The sequence below is a fragment of the Danio rerio genome, chromosome 6, assembly GCF_052040795.2.
Source record: "Danio rerio strain M-AB ecotype USA chromosome 6, GRCz13ab, whole genome shotgun sequence".
NCBI lineage: Eukaryota > Metazoa > Chordata > Actinopteri > Cypriniformes > Danionidae > Danio > Danio rerio.
Window position 1 is genome coordinate 36,503,508 of NC_141026.1, and position 16,615 is coordinate 36,520,122.

Consider the following 16,615-nt stretch of genomic DNA (forward strand, 5'->3'; position numbering starts at 1 on the left):
GTTCGAAACAATCTATTCAATTCAATTCATCTTTATTTCTATAGTGCATTTTACAATGTAGATTCTGTCAAAGAAGCTGAACATAATGAAGTTGTAGTAAATTGAAACTGCTTTTTTCCAGATTTCACAGTTGGAAGTTTAGTTTAGTTCAGTTCTGTCTAAAGGAAGAAGACAGCATCATTAAAAAATGAATTACTTTAAAACAATGCAACTATTTGCAATAATTTTCCCTGAAAAGCCTGATGAACACTTGCAGAATAGTTCAACCATAATTACAATTCTGTCTTCATTTGCTCAGTTTTACACTGATGAGCCAAATCTTGCCTGATCCATGGACTTTATAAAGACCTTAAAGTCTGCATGAAACAGAAGTTGCTGTGACTTATTTCAATATGTTAATGTACTTCCAACTGAAACAGACTATTGAGGGTGGGTCTTTCTTTTTTTCGCATCATTCATTCATTGCAAACTAACTATAATCAACTCTGAAAACTTTACTGACACAGTTTCCTAGACTCCTAGAATCTACTAGATGTTAAGCTGCTTTGACACAATCTACATTGTAAAAGTGTTGTATAAATAACGATGCATTAAAATGAATCGAGTTGTAATGGGGGCAGTTGAAGAATATTGTCATAAGCTGCCACTTCAAACAAGGGGCGAGGCCATAAATTTTAGATTGGCTGGACCCTGTTGAAAAAGGATTGACCTCGGTGCCTACTCTTAAACTAAGGCCCAATCCCAATTCTATTTTTGGATAAAGGATGCTGTTAATCATCAGTATTAAACATCAGTCATGATTCTTCATGCATTAATTACATGCCTTCTATTTTGGATTTTCCATAATAAAGACATTTTTTGTCTGAGTGGGCCAGCTTTCCATTTGAGTGGGCCAGTGCCACCCTGGCACTTACCTATAGCCCTGCCACTGCTTGAAACATGGCAGCAAATGGTCAGATTTTAATTGAAAAAATATCAGTGGATTAACAATTGATTTGATATTGGGGTCTATATGACCCCAGTCAACTTTTCCTTATTTAAAAAAAATAATTCCCTTTATCTTACTGAAAAAGAATTTGTAATGTTTCATTATTATCGACTATAGTCACATAAAAATGTACTGTAAATGTAGAATATTTTTTAAACATTTCTGGTATTTGGGGTTAATTGGTCTTTAAATTTTTTTTCTATACAATATGGAGTAGTGTAGCATTGTGTATTGTCCTGAATACAGAGGACACTTCCATCATGGACATCATTGTCATGAGGGGGTGAACTTGATCTGTTGCAGTGTAAAGTGCAACCCGGGCTCATTGTGGAAACGTAGCCCCGCGGACGTTTCTGCGGACCGCGATTTACGTCCCGGGAGGTACGTATTCGAGCGTTTTTTTGTTTTCGCGGATCCGCGAGAGGCCGCTGTGCGCGCTTTTTCACATCTTGGGCGCCTCTCGGGAGCGCGCGGCGCTCGTGCCCGCGCCGTTCTCGCGCGAAAAGCCGCCGGATCGAAAAAAAAAAAAAAAAGCAAAAGCCCTCGTCTTCGACTGCGTTTTCGGATCCCGCCACCTTCTCGCCCTTATTTTTCAGATTCCGTTTTCCGTCTTACCTCCGGCTCCTCCTCCAGGGCCTCCGCTCCGCCGACGCAACGCTGTGAGCTAAGCCGACAAACTGATTGCATCGGGAAAGCCCTCCACTCGGAGGCGAGCCGTCGGCCGGCGACCGCGAAGAGGAGGGGCAGAGCAGCGCCACACCGCCCCGCAGCGTTCGCTCGAAAAAAAACAAACGCGGCCTTTACGTACCTCCGGCCACGTAAATCGCGGTCTCCAGAAACGTCCGCGGGGCTACGTTTCCAAAATGAGCTTGGGTTGGTAAAGTGCAGTAGTAAACCCTGAGGATTATCCAGCAGAACTTTGCCCAGATCATTACTTTCCCTCCACTGTCTTGGTGTGGCAAACTGGCGCCATCACTTCCCTAGTTAAATGATGTACACATAGACGGCTTTGAATGTGATCTATAAAAAAGATACTTATTGAACCTGCTGCCTTTTTCCACTGCACCAATGTCCAGTTCCAACGCTTGTTTGCCCTTTGTAGGTGCTTTTCAGATAGTGCTCATCATTGACACTGTTACTGAACTTCATCTACACAGCCCCAATGTTGTGATACATTCTTTGATTAAGAACATTAACATTTTGCGTGACTTGTGCAACAAAAGACTTTTTTAATCACACCACACAGGATAGTCTTTATTGCTCTGCCACTTCGATAAACATTGTGCAACCAGCAGTGTCTCTAGCTTATGGTTTGCCTCTTCCTGTACCAGTAATAGTAAACTCTCACCACCGCTGACCTTGTGGTTTCAGAGCTTACCTTCTAATCTGTCCAGACCATATGTGGCCTTTCTTACCTGTGACTGGTCAGAATGGTTTGGCTTAACAGTTCATTTTGTGTTAGCCTAACAGCTTTTTAATTTAAAGGAAAAATCCGGGCCTTCCTTTTAATTTAGTTAAAGTGAATCCAGCCTATTTAGGTATGTTGTCAGGCATTTTCAAAATTCACACTTTTTCTATCTAATCCTACTTCAAATGTCTTCTATGTTTTGACAAGGACATCAGGTACTTAATATTTTGATTGACTATATGGTTTGGGAATGAATATGAAGATAAATAAATGACAACATTCATTATTATTGCTATAATGTTGTGTTACTACAATGTTGTTTAAGCTCTATTGTAAAATGGTGAAAATAAATACGCCTGTGTCCTATGCTTAATAATATTTTACATTTTCTTTTGAGAAATGTTTTAATTAAGATGATTATTTAGAACATTTTTCTTTAAATCGTTTTTTGGATTGGTTCAAGTAGAAGTCAGAAACAACAGCAGACTTTGACTACTCACCAAACTTTTATACAATTTTAGCCCTGTAATCCTTCTCTCACAGTTTTTCAGATGTTAATTAAAATTTCTAATTTATGCTTCTACTGATTTCTCAATGAACGAAAATTGTTTGAACCTGAAGAGTTTGGAGAGTTAGAGTGGAGGCTAATGGGTAGAGCGTATTGAATCATGCAGAGTAATGGCTCCAGTGGTTTAACATTCAAGAAAGTCTGTGCTTTGAATTGGAAATGTAGATTTTAGGAACCAGGCGACCCAAGAGATTGTAACAGTATAGCTACACAGCTGCTGCAGTCAGCACAGGTTCTGCGTTGGCTCCATCTGAACACCAAAAAGTCAGTGCTTCAGTTTAAGGGATATGGGGGAAAAAATCTTATGATGGAAGGCGAGAGACCCTTTTCACCCAACAGTAATGTTTTAAGTGTGTAATATTTCAGTCCCACAGTTGGTTTCTTTAAAAAAGCATGTCTGGAAGTATATGTATTTGCTGAGAGAGATTGGTTTTTGAATTTACAGAGACAACATTTTGACTGTAAGAGATCTCAGATTTTCTTGTTAATAAATCAGTTTGTTTCACATTGCTGGCAGATCCCTTATTCTGCAAATCAACTTGAAACAAGTATTGACGAGACTCTGTTTGATACCTAAATATTCAGAATAGCATAAAAAAGGGACTGTTGTTTCTTGAAATATTGAGTATTTTCTGCATTATTGATTGCACATCCCAAACTGTGAAGTATTTTGAAACTGCTTAGGTAGTTTTTTGCATTCCTTCTTGCTGGAAGCGCTGTATTATCCGACATACTGAAGGAATGTATATTAAACAGATTTAAATACATTAAAACTGCTTGGAAGCTTTTTGGCACTGGCTCCTTCATGGTTCCCCACAACAAATACTTACTTAGAAATCAAGACTGTAGAAGTTTTGTTGCCTTGTGGAAACTGTGTGTTTATCCCAGGGCTAAAGACACATGACTCAAGAGAGTTTTTTATTGGACACAGCAGGTGAGCGGCAGAGGGCCAGCCCACCCACACTGAAAGAGACACCTCCTGTTTGACAGAAGAGGGGAGCCGTGTAACCCAAGAGCAACAGGGCACGCAGGGGTTTTTCAGGGTTATGCATGCCAAGCGCAGGATCACAATCTGGCAAATTCTGCTGGAGTTGGAAGCTGGCACTAGGTTCAAAGGCTTGGACCTTGATTCTAAATGTTGTTGATATCATGTCAGGAGCAAGAATATGCTGATATCTCGATTACACAAACAGCTTAGGGTGACTTCATGCTAGAGCAGACTGTGAGAATAAATAAACCTACAATGAAAGGGGTCTAGGGGTGCTGTCTTAGAATAACAATTTTGCCCACTAGTAAACTGTGGAGTCTGCTTTAGCATTAGTAGCGTGAAATTTGCATTTGCCTCTTTTAGCGCCATGTCCAAAAGTTTATCTGAAGTATACGGTACTGTATGTGTGTATAGCACTGCTGTTCACCCAAGAGCTCCAACACTCTGGAACAGCCTCCCTCCTCATATCATAATCCTGTAACTCACTGGAATATTTTAAGTCCTTGCTGAAAACATATCTCTAATCGATTTCTTACTACTGCCCTTAGGGGCGGAGTTGGTGAATTGATGTGCAAAGGATGTGTTCTTAACCTGTTTTTTTTCTGTACACCCCTGATATAAAGGTACGCAAGCTGTTATGGGTTTTACCTTTTCAAAAGATACAAACTTGTACCTAAAATTTGCACCTCCATATTAATACCACAAGGTTACATATTAGTATCTAAAAGTACAGAAGTTTCCTCTTAAAATTTGTAGGTACTGTACTAATATATACTTTTGAAGTACCAATATGGAGCCTTCAAGTACAAATGTGTACCTTTTGAAAAGGTACCACCCCAGTGACAGCTTGCATATTTCTGAGAATGTAATGTTGAGTGCGTAAAGCCCTTTAATTTGTTGTTATAAAACAAGTTTTAATTTTGTTGTTGACAAGTTTATCCCTAACAAGAGGAAACTGCATACGTTACTCTTAAAAATAGATATTCACAATATTCGTAATCAATCGGTATTGTGTTGCACAGATATGTTTTTGACAATAGGCAAAAATTCACAATATAGCAGATGCTGCACGATATTGGAAAAATGTGGCATTGTGATATTTTTTTATTTTGCGATATATATACAATTTCACCAGATGGCTTATGGTCTGAATGGTACGGTACAATATGGTTCGGTTACGGTTTTATGGTTGTTTCCACTGTCAAAAGGTACCAAAAAGGAAACAGTACTGTACCACTTTTGGGTACCAAAAGGCGGAGCGAGATGTGCAACTGGTGTACAGAGACACAGGTATATATATATACCTGAGGTACAGATATATATTAAATAAATCATATCTCAGCAGAATACTGTCATAACCTAAAAAACTAAAATGTCAATGGAAAGCTTACAACTTATTCAGCTTTCAGGTGAAGTATACACCTCAATTTCCCAGAATAGGAAGACTAGAGTAAGGTTTATGATATAATTATAATATAAACATTTTTATTCTGTACTTTAAAAAAAAAAAAAAGTGCACCACAAGAGCACAGAGATCCCCGCTCAGTCTACTGTTCCTCAGGAAGGCTCCTAATGTGAAGCCCCTATCTACGCTGGTAGATGTGCAGAGATATAGAGACAGACACAGAGGAGGGCATGATGCCATCACACATGTTGACGCCACGCGGTCCAGAGTTGTCAAAACTATCAAGCTTTCCTATCTCAGATCTGAAATGTAAAATAAAGAAATGATAGACAAACGAGGATACACATACATTGTCTGCATGGGTAAACTATAATTCAGTCTACATGATTGTAATACGCTCCAAAAAATATTGCACAATGTCTCTGAACCAACACATTCACTTACTGGAACAAAACTTTTAGGGATGTCCTGATTAAGATGTACAAAGAAAAGAGAAAAAAACACTGCATAGGTTGTTCTTTATATTAGAACCGCTTTTCTTCTGAACTCTCATGCACATCTTTCTGCTCACTTATTTAGTTTTACACTTGGAGTTGGTTCGTGTGTGAGAGCCCTTTTCATCGTAAGTTTTCTTTAAAATTAAAAAATATTTTATGAACACCACAGAAGCAGTTCAAAGCACAGCTCAAAGCAGCCTGTAGCTTAAATACACAGATGTAGCAGCCATCACTTCAATCCAACCACTGTATGAGCGACATCATTAATTCACATTAAAGGAAGAAAGAGAGAAACTAATCTTTTTCAACACTCTTTCATTTCATCCTCGGCTACCTATGAGTTTACATCAGACTTCAATGTGTGAATTTTAAAATATGAATAATGTAATAGAAAAAGCAGAGTTAGTCGTGAACGTTTGTATGTAAGAAAATCCCAATGTTGTTCTAACAGAAAAAAAAAATTGTCAAGTATAGCAAATATGCTGGTCTTTAACAGTATATTGTGTGACGTTTTTGCTGTTTGCTCAACCTAGTTATTTAAAATGAGCTGAAACTACACATGTATTGTTTACTAAATTTTCAATGGTTTTATTTTTAATTTACTTAAATTTGTAAATTCCTTCATGTAGTCCCAACACAAATTGATTGTGTAAAACCCAGCATTTTTACGTTGAATTGAGCAGCATTATATAAAAAGGGATGCACTTTATTTAACAGTATATGTACTTATTGTACTTACAGTATTTAAGATACATTTTTTAAAAGAGGTTCAAGGGTTAGCTAGTATATACATAGTATGTACATGCAAAACAGAAGTGTAAAATAAAGTACTTTGCAAAAGTTAAACAACTTTGATTATGAATGAATAAAAGTTAAAATATGTCTTTTCTAAATTGATCATCGGCTTTAAATAAAGATTAGTATTAGCAATAAAATAATATTTTTAAAGTTTAAACTTTTAAAGTTTAACTGTGAAATGTACCATGAATTTCTCAGATGTTTTACCCCCAAAACAAATTCTGAGCTATTTGAGGTGGCAATGAAATCATACATGTTTCAGATATAACTTTTTGATGATATTAATTATTAAGTGGTTCAAAATATTTATAACACCCAAATAACTTAAATCTTTGGATAGTTTTCACCTTAAAGCTTAAAGTATAAGCTGGCACAAAACACACCTATCATCCTATATATATATATATATATATATATATATATATATATATATATATATATATATATATATATATATATATATATATATATATATATATATATATATATATATATATATATATCAGTCAAAAAAATTGGCAAAGGCATTTTGCACAAAGAAAGAATGGTGAATGTATTGGGTAATTGTTAAACAGGTTTATTTACATGAAGTCCATGTTGTACATATATCTCATAAGAAATTTTCAGAAATATTAGATACTTTGTTTGACTATATTAAGAATAAATCTAACACAATCTGTGGTGTCACATTTTTGGCAAATCATTGAGAAATGCAGCTTGTTTTTAGAAAAAAAAAACATTTATTTTTATTAGTAGTAGAAATAGAAATGTCAGCTGCTTAGATGACACATAATCTACACATATTTCAGTTAGTTGCTCCCCAACACTGCTCTGGTGAATTTTAAATTGAAAATGTCACAAAATGTTTTATTTATTATCATCCGTTTACAAATATCCTCAAAGACTTCTTTATATATCTTTTTAACAACATTTATTAATGTAGGTTAATGTTACATTTGTAATATAGTGTTGTTCATTATTAATGTTTGTTTACAATAGCATAACATTAACTTAATGTAAAACTTTAAGTTTGTTTTTAGAATGCAGTTATGATAAATACAAAATGATGTTAAATGGCTAGTGTTATGTTCATTAAACATCTTGACATCCAATACGTAAAAGACGTTTTCTCTTGAGTAAAACAAATAGATTTCATTAGTTGAATACTTGGTCTTTCATAAAATGCAAGAGCAAATGCAAGAACTGTGTGTGCTTTCAGAGTCAGACAATATATACAGGCAAACCAAAAGTAAGGCCCAATGCTCATGCTGATGAATTAAGTTCAAAATGTCAGTATATGCAAGAAGACGAACATTGTTATCAGCTCTATTACCTTTCATCCACAGCTAGCAAATGGTCCTGAGTGTATTTATAACAGTCTAAATCAACCAGACCAAAAGGAGCCATTTATATTAATGTTGTATGCTCTGTATGTGAGTGTTTTTGTTTAACTCTATGCACCATTCACTTGCATTTTCTGAATAACCAAGGACCACAGTTTTAGCTAAAAATCTTCTTTACTGTTCTTAACTGAAATGTAAAAGTCAAGTTTTGTACTTTTAATGAATTAAACCTCATTATAAAGTAAAAAAAAATATTATCTCATGAGCAGTGCCTCGACAGAAAAGGGTAATGGCCGTGTTACAGCTTTTTTGACGGGGTCTTTACTAGCACCCTCCACACAGTCCAAACGTACAGAGGCCTCATGTCCCAATGACCTGCAGCGTTTGTGTGGCGATTTTGCATGTATCAACACATCCGCCATGTTCAGTATTGGAGGAATGTCTTGCTTTGACATGATGTCAGCAACTGCAAATTTTGGTTTGACATACAAATCAGAAAAGCTTCTGTCCGGTGTGTTTTTAACCAAGTTGACACCTGGGCTTGTGCTGTTGTAACATTGCAATGGGGACTGAATGGAACTGAAAATGTCCCAATTCTTGCACACTCTCAGAGAGACGTCATCTGTCAGTGTGTCTAGAGTTTTAGATTTGAGCCCGTGTTGACGGAGATCACAGTCAGTCAAAGGTGGGCTGTTTTTGGAAACAGGCACAAATGTGGGCATGATTGGGTCTGACAGCGGGAAGAAATACGGGGAGGGGGCAGAGGGCACCACAGCCTGCAGGAGGAGAGAGGGCAGCTCCTCTATCTCTCTCTGCCTCAGCTCTCTCTCCAGCATCACCGTCTCCAGCTCTTTATCAGCAAACGCTCTTCTCTTCCTCATCCGAACACTCACGGGGGGTTGGTGGAGTCGTTTCGGCCAGTCTTCCGGTACTGGTGGCTTGTAGCCTATAGAGCGTGATAGGGGAGTGTTAAAAGAGTAGCTCTAAAAATCACAGAGACTATTTCAAGCTGTTTTTTGAAGATTATTTCTGAGATTAATAACATCATGGTTAAGGTTATTAATATCTTATAAACATCAAAAGTTGCATTTATTTGATAAACAAACAGCAAAATGTCTAATATTGCAAAATACAACCACAAATCAGAAAAAAAGGAAACGCAAATAAAAAAAGAAAATAGTGATTTACAAATGTACTTTGAATTGTATTTCATTGCAGACAATATGAACACAAAATATTTCATGTTTTGTCTATTCAACTTTTCATTTGTAAACGTACATCCTTTCTCGTCCAACATATTCCAAAAAAGTTAGTACAGGATCATTTTAGGGCTAGTAATCAGGTAAATTGGTTAAATAATGAAGTGATTTGAAACGCATGATTTTAACAGGGGATTGTAATTATAATTTAGTGCAAATTCAGCATCCAAGGAAGGTCCAGTGCTGTAGGAGCAAAGATGGGCTGAGGATCACCAGTTTGCCAACTAATACATGAGAAAATTATTGAAATGTTTAAAAACAATGTTCCTCAAAGAAAGATATGAAGACATTTGGATATTTCACCTTCAACAGTGCATAACATAATTAAAAGATTCAATGAATCTTTAAGAATTTCAGTACATAAAGATCAAGGGCGCAAGCCTAAGCTGAACAATCGTTATCTCCGATCGCTCAGGCGGCACTGCATCAAGAATCGTCATTCATCTATAAGCGATATCAACACATGGGCTCAGGTCTATTTTGGCAAACCTTTGTCAAGTACCAAAATACATAGTTATTTTGTCAGTGAAATGTCAAATGTCAGTGAAAACTGTACTGTGCCAAAAGGAACCCATATGTTAACAGGGATCAGAAGCAACATCGACTTCTCTGGGCTCGGAGGCATCTGGGATGGACCATCACACAGTGGAAACATGTACAGTACTTTGATCAAATTCAGTATTTCAGGTATTTTTTGGGTAGAAATGGACCCAATGTGCTCCAAAGAAGAAAAGGATCATCCAGACTCTTGCCAGCAACAAGTCAAAAAGCCAGGGTCGGTCATGGTATGGGGTTTTGTTAGTGCCCATGGCAAAGGTAACTTGCACTTCTGTGATGGCACCATTAATGCTAAAAAAGTACAGAGATTTTGGAGCACAATATGCTGTTTTTTTCCATGGATGCCCAGGCATATTTCAACAAGACAATGCAAAACCACATTCTACCACATTACAAAATCCTGGCTGTGGAGGAGGAGAATACAGGTACTTTATTGGCCTGCCTGCAGCCCCGAACTGTCTCCAATAGAGATTGTGTGGTGCATTTTAAATTGCGAAATGTGACAACAAAGAGCCCATGCTGTTGCCCACCTTAAGACTTGTTAGCAGGACGAATGGGACAAAATTACACCTGAAACACTTCATTAATTAATTTCTTCAGGTCCTAAACATATTTTGAGTGTTGTGAAAAGGAATGGCAATGTTTCTAACTTTAAAGTTCTGTTTTTAATGTTTTGCAATAACCAAATTGCAATATGTGTTTATTTTGGAAATATATATATATATATATATATATATATATATATATATATATATATATATATATATATATATATATATATATATATAAATGATGAACACATTACAAATTGTTTGTCTACAATAAAAAACAAGTCAAAGTAAATTTAGAAATCACTACTTTCTTTTATTTGCATTTTCCATTCTGTCACAACATTTTGTGATTAGAGTTGTATTATTAGAAATCATTAAATAGTTATACCTGTGATAAAAGTTGAATTTGTAGCATCATTACTCCAGTATACAGTATAATATGATACTTATGAAATCAGCCAAATATCATGATTTGCTGCATAAGAAAATATTTTTTACCATTATAATAAATTTAGGTCCATTTGGATCTAAAAAAGAAGATACATGTCAAGATTTCAATTACTTAATTTACTTAGGATTTGTTTTAGCAATTAAAAAAATAGCAACCATTTTAAAAGGTTACATTTTTCATGTTTGGGTCATTTAGGACCAAGATATAGTCAAGCTTCAGACAAGATACAGTCAAGCTTCATAAAGTTTTGTTCAAATGTAAAATAAAATCTGAGATTTTTTTGGCAAAAATGCCTCTTGAAGATCGTCTTATTATCGTTAAAAAAAATTCCTATTTAATATGCAGTCAAAAAATTTTGCTTGTTGAATAAAAGTGCCTTTACGTCAGAATTTTACAGGAGTATGAATAATTTCAGGCTTAACTGTATATATCTAATATAATAGATAGCTGAAGAAGAACAGACTTAAATTTGTCAGCAATGTGTTTCCATATGGTATTTCAGACACTTTTATTAATTTTGTGGATTTTTCTGATAAATGTACTCTGCATCCCTCTTAAATATTTTTTTCTTAATAAATGAAAATGTAGTGTTTTGAACCATCATAAAATATACATTTAAAGGATTTTATTTAACTTGAAAATTCAATTGAAATTTGGTGGCATTAACACTGATAATTCTCAATTTTTGTATTTGCATCATATAGTTCTTTTGGCATGGCTCATATGTAATTTGTAAATTCAATGAAGTTTGCAAAAATACAGAAAAAAAATATTTAAAAATGATTACAACATTAGATTGTGGCATTTAATCAGCAATTATAAGTTGTTGAATCGATGCTTTTAGCTTTTATGTTGTAAAAAAATCATTACTATTTTATGAAATAACAACTGTTTGGGTCCATCCTGACCTAGAATGTGAAAATATAGTATAAAAGATAATATAGATTTTTAATGCACTACCAGGGATAAAACTGTTGTGCTGCAATTTTCTGTATATTTGCTCTGTATTTCTGTATAATAGAATACCATGGTCTATTTTTAGAATACCTTGATTAGCAGAAAATGAACTGCAATTAAAACAACATTTATTTGAAATAAAAATGTTTCGACATAATAATTTTTTACAATATATATTCCTAGCTGACAAGATTACTATCAAAACAAATCCAAAACAAACCTCCAGTTATGATCCAAATTTGAACACAACTCCCATAAAGTGCCATTTAATGTATTTCTTAATTACTGTGAAATTAGGCATACAAATAATTCTGAGGAATTAAAAATCCATTTCATAGTCCATGTGGAACTCATATAATTCATAACGTATAACTTCTCTAAACATTTTACTGCAACAAAGAAATGCACATTAAGTCTATTCAAATTTATGATAACAATAAAATCAGTTTGACCTTAATGTTGACACAGCGAGAAACACACCAGGGAAAATCAAAGTCCAGAGCAGTCATATGAGCCAATTTCTTTTTTGTAATTCCTCTATTCATTTGCATAATTTTAATTACCTTACACAAACATAAACAGATTTATTTTCGACAGAGGGTTCTGTGGTATAACGGGTGAACTAATCCAGTTTCTCCTGATGTCGCCTTTCGGGGAGCAATTGTGTTAATGAGATGTGCATTAATTAAGGCTTACCCTCTAGAATACTCTTTGCCAAGAGACTCGGTGCCCTCATGTAGCGCTGGTAAGCTGTGCGTCTGAGAACAGCGCTGTTTTTCTGACCTTTCTTACCCTGTTGATGAGAACAAAAGCAACTCAGCATTAATTCATGGGATGGATGACATGAATAATGCTAGAAAACACTTCTGATGATGTTGAAATTAAGGCCATGTTATGTACCAAATATCTGTCTAGCAAAGGCTTAAAACAAAAACACGATAATGTCTTTTATTACAGTCAGAAGAAGCGAATATTAATTATGACTAAAATATGATTTGAAAATAACTAGAGCATTTGGGATGATCGAAGGATAAATAAAGTTCAACATGATCAAACTTAACATAATTCAAGGTATAGCAGTGTAATATTGTGGTATTCAAATCTATTGACAAAATACCACAAATCTTTACTTGAATGTAATAGAATTTAACAGTGTTTTACATAAAAGTACCATCTTTTAAAAATGTGCGTAGTTAAAAAGGTAAACATTTTATTTCCTCCCAGTTGTGTTATGTTATGTTATGTAACATAGATGTTTACTACCATTGGAAGAAAATGGCAAAAACATGAGGCACAACAACATTATATTTAAAAAAATGTTATATAATTTTTGATTTTGTAAATATATATATATATATATATATATATATATATATATATATATATATATATATATATATATATATATATATATATATATATATATATATATATATATATATATATATATACTGAAACTAAACAGTACTGTGGTATTATTTGAAGTGTATAATTTGTAGACAAAATCACAATTAAAAGCACAAAAAGTACAAATGTGTACCCTATAGTATACCCTATAGGTAAAGAAAGTGTACCCTTAGGGTACTAATGTCCACCTGTATGGTATAAAGGTGTATCTTTTCAAATGGTATTGTGCCAGTGACAGGTTTTCTGTGTGTGCATATACACGAGCATGGCAGCATTTAATATAATTTTGTATATAAAAATAGATTGTTGTTACAGTTCAATTTGCAAAAATTAAATTCTGCCCTAATAATTTTTTTTTAAATTGTAACAAATCCACTGTGCTCCTACTATAGACTATTTTAACATGCATATATTTAACACGATAGTGTTCTTTGAAGTGTGTAGGCTACTTTATGAACAAAACAAAAAAATGGCTAAGAATGGTAACATGTAAATTAACTGGTTTAATTCAGTTAGTAATATTTAAATTCAGCAACCTTTATAGACTAATTTAAACTAAATTAATTTTACCAGGTCAAATCAAATAGTACAGCAGGTTATCACGTTATAAAGTGTACATCAGACAAGTTTTTGTTTTTTGTTGTTGCAGAAACTGAAATTTCCTTTAAAATGTAACCCTATTTTTCTTTTTACTAGAGTAAACATGTAAGTTTAAATAACTATTTTCTACGTATTGACTACAATCACTGTTTTTAATTTTTCCTGTTACTATAATTTCAACCTTATTAAAAAACACCATATAATAATAAGGGCTAGAAATATGCCCCTTTTGTTTGTTTATGTTTTTTGCTGTTGTAGTTTTCTTTTTTTTGCAATTTCTTTATTATGTACTGCGATTGTATATTCTCACTTTTCGCATAAAAATAACTATGTAAGGACTGCGACATCAATACAAACATGTTTCGTATTTAATTTAATATAGCCTACAAATCGAACAGCCTATATACTGTACATAATTGCCTAATAATGGTCTGTGTAATTTTTAAAAAGCGATGCTGAAATGTTTGTTCATGCCTGCGCCCGCCAAGTATACTCAAAACCAATTCGGAGTCGGAGTTACTATTTTATTTTAGTTTGTGCAAATGATATTTTAGTTCAACCGGAGCACTACTGCCCTGCTCTGCTTAATGCACCAACCTCTGTGGCCTGCTGTCTCCGTAGGGCGACTTGAGCTGCCATCACTCGCTGCCTCTCCACGACCAGCAGGCAGTTGGCGCACTGACAGTCCCGCCAGCGACACAGGCGCTTGTGGCCCTTCAGGCGCGACACGACGCCGTGGTTCCTGCAGCGAGCGCACTTCGGGCTGCGGCTGAGCCTGCGCGCCGCGGGAGCTTCATCCGTGCCCATGACCTCCCGTCCGGCGCAGTCTGCAACCCACTCCGCTTTCAGGCACTCTAGGTGGGTCGCATCTACCTGTGCGCCCCTATCCGCTTTAGTGGACATTTATGAGCTGTTCTCACGAACCCACGACGCTCATCCTATGCAAACTTAATACACTCCAGTGCGCAAGCAAAGAAAAGCCTCAGTGGAAAGTGCAGGCGAGACTTTTGAAATTATAAGCCATTCAGCTGTGCTTGTGAGTCTGGATGTTTCCTAGAAGGCGACTCTCACCTGGCTTGCCAGTGGATTTTGTAGCTACTGTCGGAATGCAGCAATGACTGATCTCATAGGTACTGTGTTTCAGCTCACTTTACCCACTTCGTTCTCAATATTTAACTTTCCTCGTTGAGAGTTATTGACAACGTCACGCGGTTAATGATGATGCAATGCAAACTCCTCCTAGCTGCTCTTGTTACTCTGGGGTGTTACCTTTAATAACACAAGACAAACTTTTTTTTCTTTTCTTACATTTGTTTTGAAAGATATAGGCTATTTATCTTGTAATTGTTTCATAGTTCAAAATTTTCAAAGTTAGAATACAATGGTCAAAATTTTGAAAACAAAATAAAATTCTATATAGTTAAAGGCAAATAGTTTGTTTTCCTTTTTAAATATTTGCCAAATGATGATTAACAGAGCAAGGAAGTTTTCACAGTATTTCCTATAATGTTTTTTCTTTTTTTCTTTTTCAATATTATTATCCCCCTTAAGCAATTTTTTTTTTCTGATCGTCTACAGAACAAAGTATTATGTTTAGAAATGTGTTGCAAATCTTAGAAATTAGGGAAAATATACGGGAGCTCTAATAATTCTGACTTCAACTGTAATTTATTTTTGGGTATGACTTTATTTTAATGGGACCTATAACGCATTTCGTTGAATTTAATTTAAATTGCATCTGCATGCCAACTAATTCTCATTAGATTATAAGTAGACTGTTAGGATGGGGTTAGAGTTTGTGTAAGTTGACATACTTTTGACACTTTTAGTCAGTTAAATGTCTGTTAAAGGAGCAGTATCAGCAGATATAAAGCAGACAGTCTACTAATACTCGAATATGAAATTAATTGACAAGTAGTTGCAATGCAAATTTTAGTTAACAAAATGTGCAACAGGGACCATCAAAATAAAATAAAAAAACAACATCAAAAAAGCGTTACAGTTGAAAACAGTTGAAAATGTGTATTACTTAAAGTAATAAGATTAAGTAAATCATCAAATCAACAAACGCGGATGAATTCAGAAAGATTTAAGTAATGACTCTGAAAAATATAAAAATTTGACAAAATTGACAAAAAAATTTTAAATATACTTGTTATTTAACTAAAATTGGAAATGCAGCCTTCATGAGTGGATTTCTTAGGAAAAGAAATAAACATTTTGTAATTTTAAAAAGCTTTTTAGATGTAGTATAAATAAAACATTAAAGTGGCACTATTCTGAAAATGTTCTCTAGACTTTTAAAAGACCTGTATATAAAGTTTAAAAATCAGAATAATTATGCTGTGCAGTTCATCGTTTCATGTCATAATTAAGGGTGACATGGTGGCTCAGTAGCATGGGTTTCCTCCTGGTGCTCCCGTTTTCCCCACAGCCCAAAAACAATGCAGCACAGGTGAATTGAATAAACTGAATTTTATGTAAACAAGTGTGTAAACAAGTTTGGATGGATGTTTCCCAGTACTGGGTTGCAGCTCGAAGGGCATTTGCTGCATTAAAACATATTTTGGATAAGTTATGCTGTGGCAACCTGATGAAATAAGCCCTAAGGAAAATTAATGAATGATTGAACGAATGTCATTATTAAATCAGTCCAAAAAAACAAAAACAAAACAACATAGAAGCTCTATACACTATTTCACTATACTATTTCTATATTTAAATGTGTACTATGTTATAGAAATTTACTGCTATAACTAACAAGTAGAAAATCTAAATCACCTGTAAGAATCATTCATTAACCTAAACTTGTCTCTGTTACATTGTAAATAATATTG

General features: G+C 34.7%; 1 protein-coding gene and 2 long non-coding RNA genes across 3 annotated transcripts in view; 1 reads left to right on the forward strand and 2 right to left on the reverse strand.

Annotated features, from left to right (window-relative positions):
• Positions 1-16,615, forward strand: part of LOC141386313 (uncharacterized) — a 147,674-nt gene that overhangs the window by 101,371 nt on the left and 29,688 nt on the right. The window lies entirely within an intron of this gene.
• LOC137490673 (uncharacterized) overlaps positions 1-16,615 on the reverse strand; it is a 202,150-nt gene that overhangs the window by 9,309 nt on the left and 176,226 nt on the right. The gene's annotated exons all lie outside the window — the stretch shown is intronic.
• On the reverse strand, positions 8,250-14,681 carry dmrt2b (doublesex and mab-3 related transcription factor 2b). Its single transcript, NM_001079976.1, is given in 3 exon segments — positions 8,250-8,941; positions 12,468-12,564; positions 14,376-14,681. Coding segments are annotated over 3 exon segments (1,095 nt in total).